At 44.5% G+C, this 16003-nt stretch overlaps 1 protein-coding gene across 7 annotated transcripts in view; it reads left to right on the top strand.

The window, feature by feature from the left end:
- Positions 1-16003, top strand: part of FAM193A (family with sequence similarity 193 member A) — a 391927-nt gene that overhangs the window by 338718 nt on the left and 37206 nt on the right. For all 7 annotated transcript variants that reach the window (XM_029592130.1, XM_029592147.1, XM_029592139.1 and 4 more), the window contains exon 18: positions 577-760. In XM_029592130.1, coding sequence (XP_029447990.1) covers positions 577-760 — 184 coding nt within the window. The remainder of the gene's footprint in view (positions 1-576; positions 761-16003) is intronic.

Raw genomic sequence — 16003 nt, 5'->3', positions numbered from 1 at the left:
TAAAAAGCTGGTGCCAAATGGCATCTATGTGGAATACCTTAAAATAGTTTTTTCAATACATTTTTCTTCTCCCTTTGTGACTCTGCTGCAGTTCTAACTGGGCCAACAGGTTTGCACTCTCAGAAATTAACCTATAAGTGTTGCTTTAGTCAGCTTGAAGTGTTCAAGCTGTGTGAAATTGCCCCATTTCTCCCTGGAGCCCAATATAGTACACTTTAACTTCCTATAGACTTTGTTTTATTGGTTGCACAGGATTAAGACCTGTGTTTTGAAGCATCCTATTTTCTTCTTTTATTGCATGTTAGACGTTAAATGGAATGTACAGTTGGCTTCTATGCAATTGGAATGGCTGCAATATATAAAGCACTAATTCTCTTGAAATAGAATGTGTGCATTGTGGACAGTTGAATTACCAAATGTTTTGTCTGCAATGTGGCATTTACTAAGCATATGTAAAAACAGGCAAAAAATGTTTTTAATAGAGATAGCTTTTATGATAAACGTCTTCAGAAAACTTCATATTTGGCATATGTTGCCCTTGACCTAAAAATTAGTTCTATTTTGTTCCTAATGCAGTGATCCAGATTGTGAGGGCCATCACTGTGAGAATAGTAATGCATATGACCATCAGCAGTATGAGGAAGAAAGCCAAGATGAAGATAGCTGTTCAGAGCACAGCTCTAGTACCTCAACATCTACAAATCAAAAAGAAGGAAAATACTGCGATTGTTGTTACTGCGAGTTCTTTGGACATGGAGGGGTAAGTTTTATTTAATTAATTTAGCAATTTGACAGGTGCTGTTTTTCCTGATTTGTGATGTCTTTAATGCTCTTTAGTTAAACTGATTTCAACACATGTAACAGGTTTTTTAATAAGTTATACTAGCAGCTACACAATAACAATTTATAAAAGCACCTTTTTTAAGTAGCATATGCCAGCTAAACACTCCATGGGGCTCAGGCAACTGTAACTCACAATTGCTTGTCTTCCAGCTTGATACATGTCATATTTCCTTTTGGTGCTGTCCCATAATAGTATAGCATTAAAGTAGAGCCTAATACAGGATGCCTCTAATATTTGAGTTCATACTGTGAAAGCCAGCAAGCAGAAAAGTAAGGCAGGTGAAGTTTCCTGGAAAACTATAACCAGATATTCAGCTGAATATACTCTGCTAAAGTTACCCAGGTAACTTTGCTGTTCAGTTCTGGAGATTGTACCTCAAAAGGGACAGAGACCTGATGGAGGCAGTCCAGAGAAGGGCGACAAAGGTTGGTGGGGAGTCTCCATCAAATGACTTATGGGGAGAGATTGAAGGATCTAAATATGTACACCCTGGAGGAGAGGAGGTGCAGGGGAGATATGCTATAGACCTTCAGATACATGAAAGGTTTTAATGATGCACAGTCAACAAACCTTTTCTATTGGAAAGAAATCAGTAGAACTAGGGGTCACGAAACACAAAATGAAACTCCAGGGAGGAAGACTCACCACCAACGTCAGGAAAAATTTCTTCATGGAGAAGGGTGAGAGATGCCTGAAATGCCCTTCCGGAGGAGGTGGTGAAGATGAAAACAGTGAAAGAATTCAAAGGGGCATGGGATAAACACTGCGGATCCCTAAAGGATGGAAATGAAGAAAAGAGTGCATGGGGTAACTTGCTGGTGTGGCAGTTACTACCCTTAACCAACAAGCCTTCATACTGTTGATGAAACTCCATTATTGCTTTCTGATGCAACTCCATTATTGCTCTCTGCTTTAACGGCAGGGGAAAAGAGGAAAAGGGGAATTAGATTCAGACAGCAACCAACAAGGACATTGAATTTTACGGTCTAGGAAACATGCCTGATACTTTTGATGAACTCCAATAATGCTTTCCGCTTCAATAGCAAGAGGTGGCCTAGATTGGCCACTGTTGGAAACAGGATGCTGGGCTTGATGGACCCTTGGTCTGACCCGGTATGGCATTTTCTAACAGGGAATTGGACTCAGACAGCAACCAACAAGGGCCCTGACTTTGATGGTTTGGTATACTAAGTATGGCGCAGCAAATGCTACCATAAGCTTGCTTGGTCCTTTTTTGCTGCCATTTTCTATGTTTCTATTCAACGTTGCCTGTGCAGTGGTGGGGAGGTAGCAATAGTCCCATATGGGATTCCCCATTCTTTCTAGGAGACCCACCCTTTCTATGTTACACAAAACAATTTCTGCCCCATTTCACCCTCCTAATCCTGCCCCCTTATGGATATTTAAATAAAAGGCAATGGCTCCAGGCCACCTCTTGACCCCCACCATTCTGATTTATCCAGAATCAGGCTAGGAGATGCTGGAGTCTTACTGTGCTCTTGGCGTCCAGTGTTGCTCTGACAGTTCTACAGGTGTCTGCCTGACAATAATACTGGATGCTGGGAGTGCATTACATCACTGCCATTTCCCATCTTGAGTTTGGTGGTTTTGGGTTGTTTGGGATTGGGAGGCTGCCTGGAACCATGGCTTTTTATTTAAATATGTATGGGGGGAGACTAGGGCAGAACATTTTTATGTAACATCGGAGGGAAGGGGGTCCTGCTACTCACATATTCTCATTGCTTTTGGCCAGATGGTAAGATTCCTCCTGAATTAGCTTTTTAATATTTAACCAGGCAGGGAACAGTTACCCAGCTAACTTTACATCTGCAGTTTCTCTGACCAGAGCTCGCACTGAATATCAGTACTAACTGGATAAATGTAAGTCCCATCCTGAAATGCACCAGTGATGCCTTTTTCTTATCCAGTTAAATGTTAACCAGGTAATGACTTAATTAAAACTTAACCACTAAGAGAGGCTAGAAATTCAAAACTCGATTTTTGTCTTTAAATTTCTTGGCTTTTATGCATCAGTCTTTGAAAATATAAATGTAGGAAGAATCAGGACCCAAGAACAGATGTTTTCGTGCTTCTACAATTTTTCCAATCGACTCGTATGTTCTGGTGCATAGCCTCAAGGACCTGTAAATGAGAATATGGCAGGCACCATAATGTCTTCCAGTGATCCAAAAGCTTGATCTGAATTAGCTTTGGGATAAACAGCTACTGCATCAATCCATGATGGTGGAATTGAAAGCATGAAGCGTGCACCCATGACCTAAAGCACTGGATGTATTTGGGGGTAAGAAAGGTCTTCCAAGGATCCATGTTCAGCGCTCAGATTGCAGCTCATCAGTTGAGGGTGGCTCAGTACTTGCACAAATGTGTGCAAAAGCTGAAACCTTTTATGGAATCATTAGACCTGGGACAAGCAGAATTCTGTTGAGCAGTGGAAGACATGGAAGAATGTGAGAAGCATCTTATTTGCTCTGCTTATGAAGCTTTCGATACTGCAGCCAGAACATAGCTTCTGTAGGAGCAGGAAGGCTTGCATGGTTGCAAGTGAGTGGCCTTTGTGAAGATGCACAAGACTGCCTGGTGTATATGCCCTATACAGGGCACAACTTATTCAAGGACAAGGTGCAGGAGAAGGTGATTGTGATTAAGGAGCATCAGTATATGCTACAGTTGTTAGCCATGGCAGGAGACCAATAGGCCTCAGCCAGACAATATTACTTTTCCTACAAGTGCTTATTCTTTCAGAGACATCGCTTCCACTCTTTTCGATGTTGTCAAGCATCTCCCACTCTACAGCAGCAGCAACTGTCCACCAGAAGTTGGCGAAAAGAAAGGCATCAACTGAAATCCCGGTCGCAGCCTAAGACTAGGACCAGTTTTTTATATAATTGAGGCCTGCCTCCTGCATTGAGAGGAAGGGTCCAGTCCTTCCTGCCAGATTAGATCCACATCACCAAAGACAGGTGGGTCCTGAAATTTTTGGAATATGGCTTTTGCCCTTTTCCAACCCAGTGGATATCAATCTTCAGTTCCAGTCCTTCCCAATTTGCTCAACTACAGATGGAAATAGTGTATCTCCTTCAACAGAAGGAATTGAGCTATTCCCTTCTAGGCGTCATAGTGAATTATACATTAAAATCTTCAGCTCGGTGTGCTGTGGCAGTCAAAAAAGCAAAGAGAATATTAGGAATTGTTAGGAAAGGAATGGTGAATAAAATGGAAAATGTCATAATGTCTCTATTGTTCCATGGTAAGACTGCACATTGAATACTGTGTGGCAGTCAAAAAGCAAAGAGAATATTAGGAATTGTTAGGAAAGGAATGGTGAATAAAATGGAAAATGTCATAATGCCTCTATTGTTCCATGGTAAGACTGCACATTGAATACTGTGCAGTTCTGGTCACTGCATTGCAAAAAATATATAGCTGCACTGGAGAAGGTACAGAGAAGGGCGACCAAAATGATAAAGGGGATGGAACGGCTCCCCTGTGAGGCAAGGCTAACAAGCAGGCCGATACAGTACAGTGCGCTCGGACGCGCGTTTTGGACGCGCTAGCTTTACCCCTTATTCAATAGTGCGGGAATACCTTTAGGGCCATCAACATGCATACTGAATAAGGGGTAAAGCTAGCGCGTCCAACCTCCCCGAACCTAATAGTGCCCGCAACATGCAAATGCATGTTGATGGCCCTATTAGGTATTCCCGCACGATACAGAAAGTAAAATGTGCAGCCAAGCCGCACATTTTACTTTCAGAAATTAGCGCCTACCCAAAGGTAGGCGCTAATTTCTCCAGGCAGTGGGAAAGTGCACAGAAAAGCAGTAAAAACTGCTTTTCTGTGCACCCTGTGACTTAATATAATGGCGATATTAAGTCGGAGGTCCAGTTTAAAAAAAAAAAAAATAGAAAAAATAAATTTGAAAATAGGCCCGCGGCTTGCGGGTCGAAAACCGGACGCTCAATTTTGCTGGCGTCCGGTTTCCGAACCTGTGGCTGTCAGCGGGCTCGAGAACAGGCACAGGCAAAATTGAGCGTCAGCTGTCAAACCCACTGACAGCCGCCGTTCCTGTCAAAAAAGAGGCGCTAGGGACGCGCTAGTGTCCCTAGCGCCTCTTTTTACCGCCAGCCCTAATTTTAATAAATTAAAATACTGTATCGTGCGCACAGGAGAGTGGCCTGTGCGAGCGCCGTGAGAGAGGGCGCCCACTCTCCCGCGATTTTACTGTATCTGCCTGAAGATTAGGGCTGTTCAGCTTTGGAGAAGAGACAGCTGAGGGTGGGATATGATAGAGGTCTATAAAATCATAAGAGAATTAGAATGGATAAATGTGAATCTGTTATTTACTCTTTCAGGTAATAGGACAGACTAGGGGCATTCCATGAAGTTCGCAAGTAGCACATGTAAAACAGCTCAGAGAAAATTATTTTTCACTCAATGCACAATTAAGCTTTGGAATTTGTTGCAAGAGGATATGGTTAGGGCAGTTGGTGCAGCTGGGTTTAAAAAAGGTTTGGATAAGCTCTTGGAGGAGAAGTCCGTTAACTGCTATTAATCATGTTAACTTGATTAATAGCAACTGCTATTACTGGCGTTAATTGCATGGGATTTACTTAATGTTTGGGTACTTGCCAAGTACTTGTAACCTGGTTTGGCCACTGTTGGCAACAGGATGCTGAGCTAGATGGATTCTCAGTCTGAGCCAGTTAGGCAACTTCTTATGATGTTCACAGGAGTGTATCCAGGGATTCTGTTCTGGTATTTTCTCATTTCCAAGAAGTCAGGGCAATTGAGGCCTATTTTGGTCTTATGGAAGCTAAATAGATTATTAATTAGGGCAGTAGTTCTCAACCTTTTTCTGTCGAAACACACCTGACAAATGATGCTTATATACACAAGGCACTGAACACATGACCATCATGGGGCTAAATATTTATTTATTTATTTATTTAAAAGTTTTTTATATACCGCACATGGGGTCACTTACGTGTCCGTCTAGGCGGTTTACAATTTACATACACAATAAAACAATTTGAACATAAGACACAATAAAACAAAATAATTCTTTCTTTGCAAGTATCAAGCAGATATGGATAATTCAGAGTAAACATTTAAATGGTGGTACTGAGATTGTATGCTTCATTAAATAGAAAGGTTTTAACCATCTTTTTGAATTCATTTCGATTAGATGTCATTCGGATACTGTCTGGTATAGAGTTCCACAAGGAAGGACCAAAAACTGAGAAAGCTCTGTTTCTTGTTAGGGCTAAGCTAGTAGATCTGACTGATGGAATTTCCAGTAAACATTTGTCTGTGGAACGGAGTTGTCTTGTTGGTTTATATATGTGTAGCATAGAGCAGAGCCATATAGAATTAGGGTTATAAAGTAGGTTGAGGATAGTGGTTAAGATTTTGTATTTTATGCGGTGAGTAATGGGAAGCCAGTGTAAATGTTGGAGTACTGGGGAGATATGTTCTCTTTTAGGAAGGTTGAAAATCAGTCTAGCAGTAGCATTCTGAATGAGCTGAAGTGGGCGTAAAGATGATAGTGGGAGTCCAATGTATAGTGCATTACAATAATCCAGATTTGATAATATTAAAGCTTGTGTTACGGTGGGCATTTCTCCATATAGCTAACCGTACAAAAGAGATATTCTGATTGTGGTATCATTTCAATAACAGTAACATTCATGCCCTCTACTACAGGCACATTGTAAAAAAAAAAAATACAAAACTTGGAAAAAATGCTTTTCACATGTGTGGCACACCTGTCATACTATAGCAATACTAATTCCAAGGACTTTCAACACCAATAGTCCTACTTATGAGAAAGCAGCAGTGCATCAGCAGTCCATATACTGTTGAGAAAACACTACAGATAAGACTGACACACATCGCTAAATACACTTAAAATCCCTCATCTTAGTCACCCACACAGAACTGACCATCCCCAAATACAGAAGAAAAGACCAAAAATTACAAACATGGAGACAAAAACTGGAATGGAAGCCTGTACATGCAATGAAAAACTGGATAACTATAAGCAGAAAAACATTTCCTTCTACAATAAGCAAAATATAAAGCTAGAAGAAATGCATGTTCCCCAAACTGACATATTATGACTCTTGCACCCATCACTTCCCCTCCATACCCCTATCATCTATTATTTCTTCCAGCCATTCACTTTGTCATCCCCTCACATGCTTATATCCGGCTCAACATTCTTGACACCCTCCCACTTCACATCCTTTTCCCTGTGCTCCCTTTCTCCCCTGCTCAACTCTCCCTGCCCCTTCCCTCTCGCTCTCTCCCTGCCTAAAATACCCCCAACCACCTCTTTCCCACTCCTTATTGCCCAGTGGCCCTCACACCACCTCTCTCCTCTTCTTCTCCCTGCCCAGCAACCCTGATCTCCTTTTCTACATCTCTTCCTACCCAAGAGACTCCTGAGTCACTGTCTCCTGCCTAGTAATACCCATCCCTCTCCTCTCCGCTACATCTCCATGCTCAGCAGCTGGCCCAGACCGCCTCTTTCTCCACACCCTACTCAGCAAACTCCTGATTCCCCTTTGTCCCCCATACCTCCATGTCTAGCAGCACCCATATTTCCCCCTCCTGGCTCCTAGCCCACAGAAAAACCTTTAGTCCAGTACAGAGTCTCCCTCCCTTCTTATTGGCAGCAGGTCAGGGCAAGAAGCACTGGGGAGAGGAGGAGGAGACAGCAGCAACAGAAGTTGGCAGTGGATCTATACATTTAGTACATGCACCTTTCTCCCTCATGCTGCTACTGTCTAACACTTCCAGGCCTCATGGGGTGAAAAGAGAATCAGCAGCCTTACTGCTAGGCCCGGCAGGGAAAGTTAAATTTGGTGTGCTAATGGACACAAAAGAGCAGGAGTTGGTGATGCCTTACTCTGATCTGGGTGGAGGAGGAGGGAACAGACTTCCACTAGGCCAAAAAAGAAGAGAAGGAAGCAAGAGCAGCCTTCTATCATGCCCGAGAAAGGAGAAATCTGCCAACTCCTGCCCACACAGATGAGGAAAAAGCTTTCCGCTGGCCCCACGACACATCTCCCGGGACTTTGCAGTGCATCAGTGTGTTCTGAATCACCTGTCAAGAACCACTGCTCTAAACAGCATGTCCTAGAGGGACTAACTTTGGACAAGCAGTTCTGAATGGCCTGTTCATTCAGTAGTCCACTCGGCACTGATGGGGTCTGGATTGTTTTAGTAGTTGCTGCACAATGCATCCCTCAGCTTGAGGCCTCCCTGACACATTGTCTGATTTATGCCTGCTTGTCAACAGAGAAAGCAAGTTCCCTGTAGATCAGCCATACTTAATACCCACTCTCCTCCCTGGAGAGTAGATTATCTCACTAAAATCCGAGCTTGGAAGAGACTGAGGGGCTCATGAGGCAACATGGGCATGCGGGAAATCCTGTGCATTCTTATTATTTATTAAACTTAATATACCACTTGTCACAAATTTATCCAAGCAGTTTACAAAAGATAAACATACAGAAAATCATTTCAGGACATACAGATAAAAAACATAAGGGCCAATGCAATACAGTGCGCTCGGCCGAACGCACTGTATAACCTGCAGTCAGACACGGGTTGAATAGGCGCTAATGAATCCCCTAATGGAATAAGGGGATTAGCGCCTATTCAACTCACGTCCCACAGGGAGTGAGTCTAATATCTCTAATCACATGCAAATGCATGTGATTGAGGCTATTAGCATTCACTCCAGATGCAAAAAAAAAAAATGTGCGTCTAGGGCGCACATTTAGCGCTCAGCAATTAACGCCTGCCTGTACGGTGTTTAGGAAAACCAATGCCAATAAACTCTGCGTCTATTTTCCTAACTGGTGGACCGCCGACACCAATCGAGGTTCTCGTTAGCAAGGAGGCGCTAGGGACACGCAAGCAATCCTAGCGCCTCCTTACTAATGTGACCCCCTAATTAAAATATTGCATGGCGCGTTAAAGAAAGCAGGTGCTGACTGTTCAGCGCCCGCTTTCTGCGCATATTTATTGCATCGGCCTTATAATAAATATTACAAAGCAGCCCAAATCGAAAGACTTTGACTGATCTCTAAGAGCTGGGTCCATATCATTGCCATCGGCTGACTTCTCCCATGCATTATGGCTGATTCATCCTGCTGTCTGTGAGAGAACCCTGTTTACAGGTAAGCAGACTTGCTGTCTTGTGACTTCTCAGCTTGCAAATTGCTATCCAAAATGATGGCAGGTGTATATATATGCATTTTTTCCAAACAAAACGTAGATTAATAAACTTTAATCTAAATTCAACTCGTTTATAGTTTGCCCCCGAAAATTGTTTGAGCATTTACTATTTTACATTTTTCATTTCCATTTTCTTTTTCCTTATTTAAAGGACCTTAATAACACCCTGCAGGTAACGAGTGATTTTACTCAACTTTTTTACCGCATTGGGTCATTTTTAATCTTTGGTCCAAAATATCCACACATAATATTGAAATGTTTTTCTTGTTTTTTTGATAACTAAAGCCATTTTTGTTCAATGTTGTTCAAAGTATTTCCCTTGACAGGCGAATACTCAGTTACCCAGTCCAGAGATTTAGTTCGACATGATCATGTTTCGCTGCCCGCTTCATCAGGAACACCTCTGGTATTACTAATTCTGTATGGGGATTTTTTCTTCTTTGCAGATAATCCTAAAAAAGAAATCTTGTCACTACCACGCATTACAGGGAAAATGTCTTCATTTGAAATTCATCTCTAGCTTTCCCTCCTGTGGCTGTCCTGTCACTCGATCGCGGCTCTGGGCGTCTTTCAAACCTAAAGGATTACTGAATGTCCTTTTATACGCATGCTCATTACTCTATTCGTGACTGGCTAATGAAAGAACTCACAGGATTTGTAAATCAAGACATGATTTCACATAAGGAGAGCCCACTCTGTTTCTCAATTTAATCCTTTAGGGGAAACTGACTGCAGCTGAAAGATCCTGCGTTGCTTACGTTGTTTTAATTGTTTGACTCGGTCACCCCCCCCCGCCAGTGAATTGGTATTAATTCCAAAATTGTCCATTTTATGTCATCAAAACAGTGATTAAACTCTTGGAAATGTGCAACCAGGGGAGCCTCAACTTTACCTGTTTTTAAGCAACTCTTATGTTCCATTAATCTAGTTCTAATCAAAAGTTTAGTCAACCCAACATAAATCATATTACATGGACAAAAAAATTGCATAAACAGCAAAGCTTGCTTGGCATGTAACTTCCTTGGGTAATGAAATCTGTTTACCCATTGGTAGCTTGATCACTGTCAATTGTGATTTCAAGGAACATAGGCCGCATCCAGTGCATTGCTTCATAGGTGGGGAATTCACCTCTATCTTGTCACTTGCATGGACGACATGATCTCTGTTTGCCCCCCTACTATAAGCAATCCGTACTGGATCTTTAAATATGGGATGGATGGCTCGCAAGGTATCCCAGTGCTTGCGGATGGCTTGACTGATAGTAAATGCTCACACAGTTTTCAGGGGCAAACTATAAACGAGTTGAATTTAGATAAAAGTTTATTAATCAACGTTTTGTTTGAAAAAATATTGGATTCGTTGATTATTAAGAGGAGTGCAATTTTCTATTAGAGGTATATATGCATTACATTTTTCCCATTTTATGATGTCTACAACATTGTCAAGTAGCAGACGTTTCTCTGGAAGTAAAGAATATCATGCTTATAGATTGCTCAGGGATAGCATCCATAATTGATGAAATAACTAAATGTGAATACCCAGCTCATTGGGGTGAAAGGGGAAGAAATGAGGAATCAATAAATAAGTAGTGGCTGCAAGAGGAATTAGGGTGAGGAATAAAAACAAAAGCAACAACTAACTGGGCTGGAGTGAAAAAAGTGGTGACCTGGCTCCAGGGGGAAGAGGGATTTGATTTAAAAAAAGTGTGTGTTAGGGCAAACATCCCTAGCTCTGGGGTTGGTTTCCCATGGTTCTGTGGGAAAGGGCAAATTATACAACAGAAGTTACAGATTTGTGGGAAACGGGGCTCAAACTAGTCTATATTGCATAGTATCCAATAAGTCTGATAATTACATCTATTCCTATGGATTTCTTTATGTCCGTTTTCTCATCTCAGTTTGTGAGTTTTGGAAACATTGGGAGTGCTTTAACTTTGCCACTTCCCTCCTCCCCATCTTTAGAAAGGGGGACAGGGCTGGCTCCCTCTCTGAACTTAAGCTTTTCCCAACTCTACCTTGGTCTTTGCCATTTTTATCTCATTCCCAGACTCAAATTTAAACATAGGCAACTGCCTCAAGTCCAGATATGTGGGCCAAGGATCCTGCTTTTAGGGCTGTGTGCTTCTGATCTCTTGTCCCATCTGTGGGTGCTAAAATCTTAAGTCCAACCTTGCTCATTCCCCATTACCTCATTATACTATTTATATTTGCCTTTTTCTCCCAGGACAAGCAGGATGGTAGTCCTCACATGTGGGTGACGTCGTCAGACAGAGCCTATCACGGAACACTTTTGTCAAAGTTTCTAGAACTTTGGGGCCGATGCAATAATTTTTGCGGAAAGCGGGCGCTGACTTTCGGTGCCCGCTTTCTTAACGCACGCATGGCGCCCACAAGGGGGGCGCCATGCAATAGGCAAATTAGTGGGTCGCACTATCAAGGAGGCGCTAGGGTTGCTTGTGCGGCCTTAACGCCTCCTTGCTAACGCGACCCTGCGGCGGCTACCAGTTATGAAGACAGATGCCGATAAACTAGGCAATGGTTTCCATAACCGGCCATCTGCCAGTAATAAAAACGGATGCTGATAAACTCATGTGAGCGCACTGTATTGCATTGGCCCCTTTGACTGGCACACTGAGCATACCCAGCATGCCATAATCCCTGTGACCACAGGGGTCTCCCTTCAGTCTCTTTTTTCCGCGCTGCAGTTTATCTCGCAGGTTAGGAGCTCTGTGAAATTTCTCACCTTTTTTCCTCACGGAAAAACTTGAAGTTTTACTTCTTAAAAGTTCCCTAACAGGTTTCTCCCATCACACTCCATGTTCCTCAGACACTCGGTGAATACTTTCCCGTGTCTCCGGTCGGTTCCTGCCACCTTACCACTCTGTTCCCGCAGGCCACCGACTGTTCCGTGCCCTTTTTATCATGGCGACCGGGTTTAGAAAGTGCCCAGACTGTCCGCGAACAGTGTCCATCACGGACCCTCACACTGTGTGTGTTCTGTGCTTGGGCTCGTCGCACGATGTCAGTCTGTGTCCCGAATGTGCCCAAATGAACTCCAAAAGGCAGACGTGCCCGCCTGGATAAGATGGAGACTCTCTTCAAATCAAGATTAACTCCATCGACTTCTGCACAGTCATCACCAGCGAGTAAGGGTCCTTCCACCAATAAGTCTCACCAAGAACGACAGGGAGTCGGTGACTATCCGTCACCAATGCCATCCAGGGCATCGGTAGCATCATCCTCAGTGCCAGGGAAAGACCGGTCCGAGCACCGAGGGAAAACATCGCCACCGGCACCGAAGCGATTCCACTCCCGGTGCCGGCACCAACATCGCAGCGGCATCGATGGCCATTGAGCTGCCTTCAGAGGCTCGATGGCCATCTTCCTCTGCACCCGAGGTGTTCCCCACCAACATCGGTGCCAGTTACTGTGCCTCCACAAACTCCTATGGAAGAGCCAGTAATGCCTAGCCTGCCTCCCCCTGTAGTTGCGCTATCCACACTAGCTTTCAGGGAGGAACTGGACATCCTTGTCCGCCAGGCAGTCCTGTATGCCTTCCGGAATCTACAACCGCCAGTGATGCTGGCCCCCATACCGGCACCGACCCCGGAACCATCGATGTTTGCACTGCTACTGGATCGACTTGACACCCTCATTGGTGCTTTTCCGACTCAGCCCGTTCCATCAGCACCAAGTCGGCCATCAAGACCTCCGCAGCTCCCGATACCCATTCCGGGCTCCTTGTAGGATGACGACACTACTTCCAGTCTGACTCCAGGTCCATCAACGCCGGAGCCGCTTCCTGGTCCATCGGGGCTCTCGGGACCTAAATGTCCACCGTTCCCCGCAATGCCATCGATTCCATCAATGCCCACACGACCTGGAGTTTTGGACATTCTCCCTCCTTCCAGATCTCGACATGAGACTCCCTATGACCCATGGGAGGATGTGGATACAGATACTTCTACATCAGAGGATTTACTCTCAGAGCCTTCTCCTCCAGAGGAAAGACGACGCTCTTCTCCTGAGGAACTTTCCTTTGCCAACTTTATCAAGGAAATGTCTGAGACCATCCCCTTCAATCTAGTGATGGAGGAGGACACGCGTCACAAGACCTTGGAGGTTCTACAATTTGTTGATGCCCCCAAGGAAATTATGGCCATTCCAGTACATGAAGTCCTATTGGATCTCCTACACCGCCTATGGGGAGCATCGTGGCACTGTTCCTCTAGTAAATATGAAAACAGATGCAACATATTTAGTTCAACAAGCCCCATGCTTTCAAAAACCACAGCTACCTCATCAATCTGTGGTGGTGGAATCTGCACAGAAAAAGGCAAAACGATTACATCTGCATTCCTCAGCTCCTCCTGGTAAGGACCAGAAATTCTTAGATGGACTGGGTCAGAAAATTTTCCAAGACTCCATGTTGGTGCCCATATAGCCGCCTACCAGCTATATATGACCCAGTACCAAAGAAACCTTTGGAAACAGGTCCAAGATTTTGCAGACTCATTGCCTCAACAAGAACAAGAAAGCCTGACTGCCATTATCCACAAGGGCCTTGAGGCAGGAAAGCATGAAGTAAGAATGGCATATGACTCCTTCGAGACTGCTTCCCATTTGTCAGCAACAGGAATCAGTGCCAGAAGATGGGCCTGGCTAAAGGCTTCTGACTTGAGACCTGAGGTCCAAGACAAACTTGCTGATCTCCCTTGCACTGGAGACAATCTCTTTGGTGATAAGATACAAGATGAAGTGACTCAGTTGAAAGACCACCATGAGACCCTGCGTCAATTGTCCACAGTCACAACAGATGCTCTCTCCTCATCCCGTAAAAGCATGAGAAGGGACCCCAGAAGACCATTCTACCGCTCACGCAAATACTAACCTCCAGCGTCTAGAGCGAGACTAGCCAGAGCCCCTCAAAGGGGACATACATGCCAGCCCAAAGCACCCACACCCCCGCAAGCTGGTCCAGCCTCCGGATTTTGATGCGTTTCCAGAGAACAGTGGCCACTCATCCATGAACCCAAACCCAGAAATACCCGTAGGAGGCCAATTGTGCCACTTCCAAAAGAACTGGTGCCTCATAAAAGATCAGTGGGTAATTTCCATCATAGCCCAGGGTTACCATCTAAATTTCCTCACAGTACCCCTGGATTCCCCACCCAATCCACTGTGGACCCGAAAAGACCACAAATTACTTCTAGAGTCAGAACTTTTCACTCTTCTGCGAACCAGGGCCGTGGAAACCGTCCCCCTCACGCAGAGGGTTCTACTCATATTATTTTCTGATTCCATAAAAAATCAGGCGGTCTCCGCCCCATCCTAGACCTCCGCAATCTCAACAAATTTCTTCAAAAAGAAAAATTCAGGATAGTGTCTCTCGGCACCATGCTTCCCCTACTTACAAAACGGAGAGTTGCTCTGTTCTCTGGACCTTCAGGATGCCTACGCACTTATCACCATATTCCCACAACACCGCAAATACCTACACTTCATAGTGGGTCACAAGCATTTTCAGTACCGAGTTCTACCATTCGGTCTGGCCTCAGCACCTCGAGTGTTTACAAAGTGCCTAGCAGTGGCTGCCGCATATCTACGCAGAAACACCGTACACGTATTTCCTTATCTGGATGACTGGCTAATAGAGTCGATCCAAGCAAGAAGCTCTCAACTCTCTAAAACTCACTACGAATCTTCTATACTCGCTAGGATTTCTGATCAATTACCAGAAATCCCACCTGAATCCATCTCACCTCCTTACCTTCATCGGAGCAGATTTGGACACCACAGTCGCAAAGGCCTTCCTGCCCAACGACCGAGCAGACATTCTCTCCAAACTGGCTACATCTCTGCGCACATACAAAACAGCCTCAGCTCATCAATTCCTCACGTTGCCGGACCACATGGCTTCCACAGTCCACGTCACTCCTATGGCCAGGCTAGCCATGAGAATAACTCCATGGACTTTGAAATCTCAGTGGCTCCAAGCCACTTAACCTCTTTCATCCCAGATCTACGTAACCAACCAGCTGCGTCTCTCACTTCTCTGGTGGACAAACAAAGCCAACTTGCAGATAGGTCTACACTTCCAGCAACTAGTTCCTCAAGTGACCCTAACCATGGATGCATCCAACTTGGGTTGGGGAGCTCATGTGAACAACCTTCAAACTCAAGGGACTTGGACACAACTCGAAGCAAAGTTTCAGATCAGCTTCCTAGAGCTTCGAGCCATACGTTATGCTCTATATACGTTTCAGGACTGACTTTCACACAAGACTGTTCTCATACAGACAGACAACACAGTTGCAAAGTGGTACTTGAACAAACAGGGAAACACAGACTCTTACCTCCTCTGCCAAAAAGCTGTGCAGATCTGGGCCTGGGCCCTTGCACACTCCATGCATCTCTAGGCCACTTATCTGGCAGGCATACAGAATGTAGTAGCAGATCACGAGTGGTCTCTGGATCCCGTGGTAGCAAGCAAAATCTTCCAACGCTGGGGTCAACCAACCATCGACCTCTTTGCATCCAAACTAAATCACAAAGTAGACATTCTGCTCCCTGCACAGGCAACAAGATACATTAGCCATGGACGCCTTTGCTTGCCCCTGGAACACAAGCCTCCTATACGCGTATCCTCCGATACCACGGATAACCAAAACTCTCATGAAGCTACAACATGACAAATGATCAATGATACTCATAGCCCCGTACTGGCCTCGACAAAGTATGGTTTCCCATGCTTCTTGACCTCTCCATCCGAGAACCCATTCGCCTGGGCACAGCGCCCAATCTCATAACTCAGAACCAAGGCATGTTACGCCACCCTAACCTTCAGACCCAATCCCTCACAGCCTGGATGTTGAAAGCCTGATCCTTCAAC

This window comes from Rhinatrema bivittatum, chromosome 1 (genome assembly GCF_901001135.1).
Source record: "Rhinatrema bivittatum chromosome 1, aRhiBiv1.1, whole genome shotgun sequence".
NCBI lineage: Eukaryota > Metazoa > Chordata > Amphibia > Gymnophiona > Rhinatrematidae > Rhinatrema > Rhinatrema bivittatum.
This window is presented reverse-complemented; position numbering and strand designations above follow the sequence as displayed.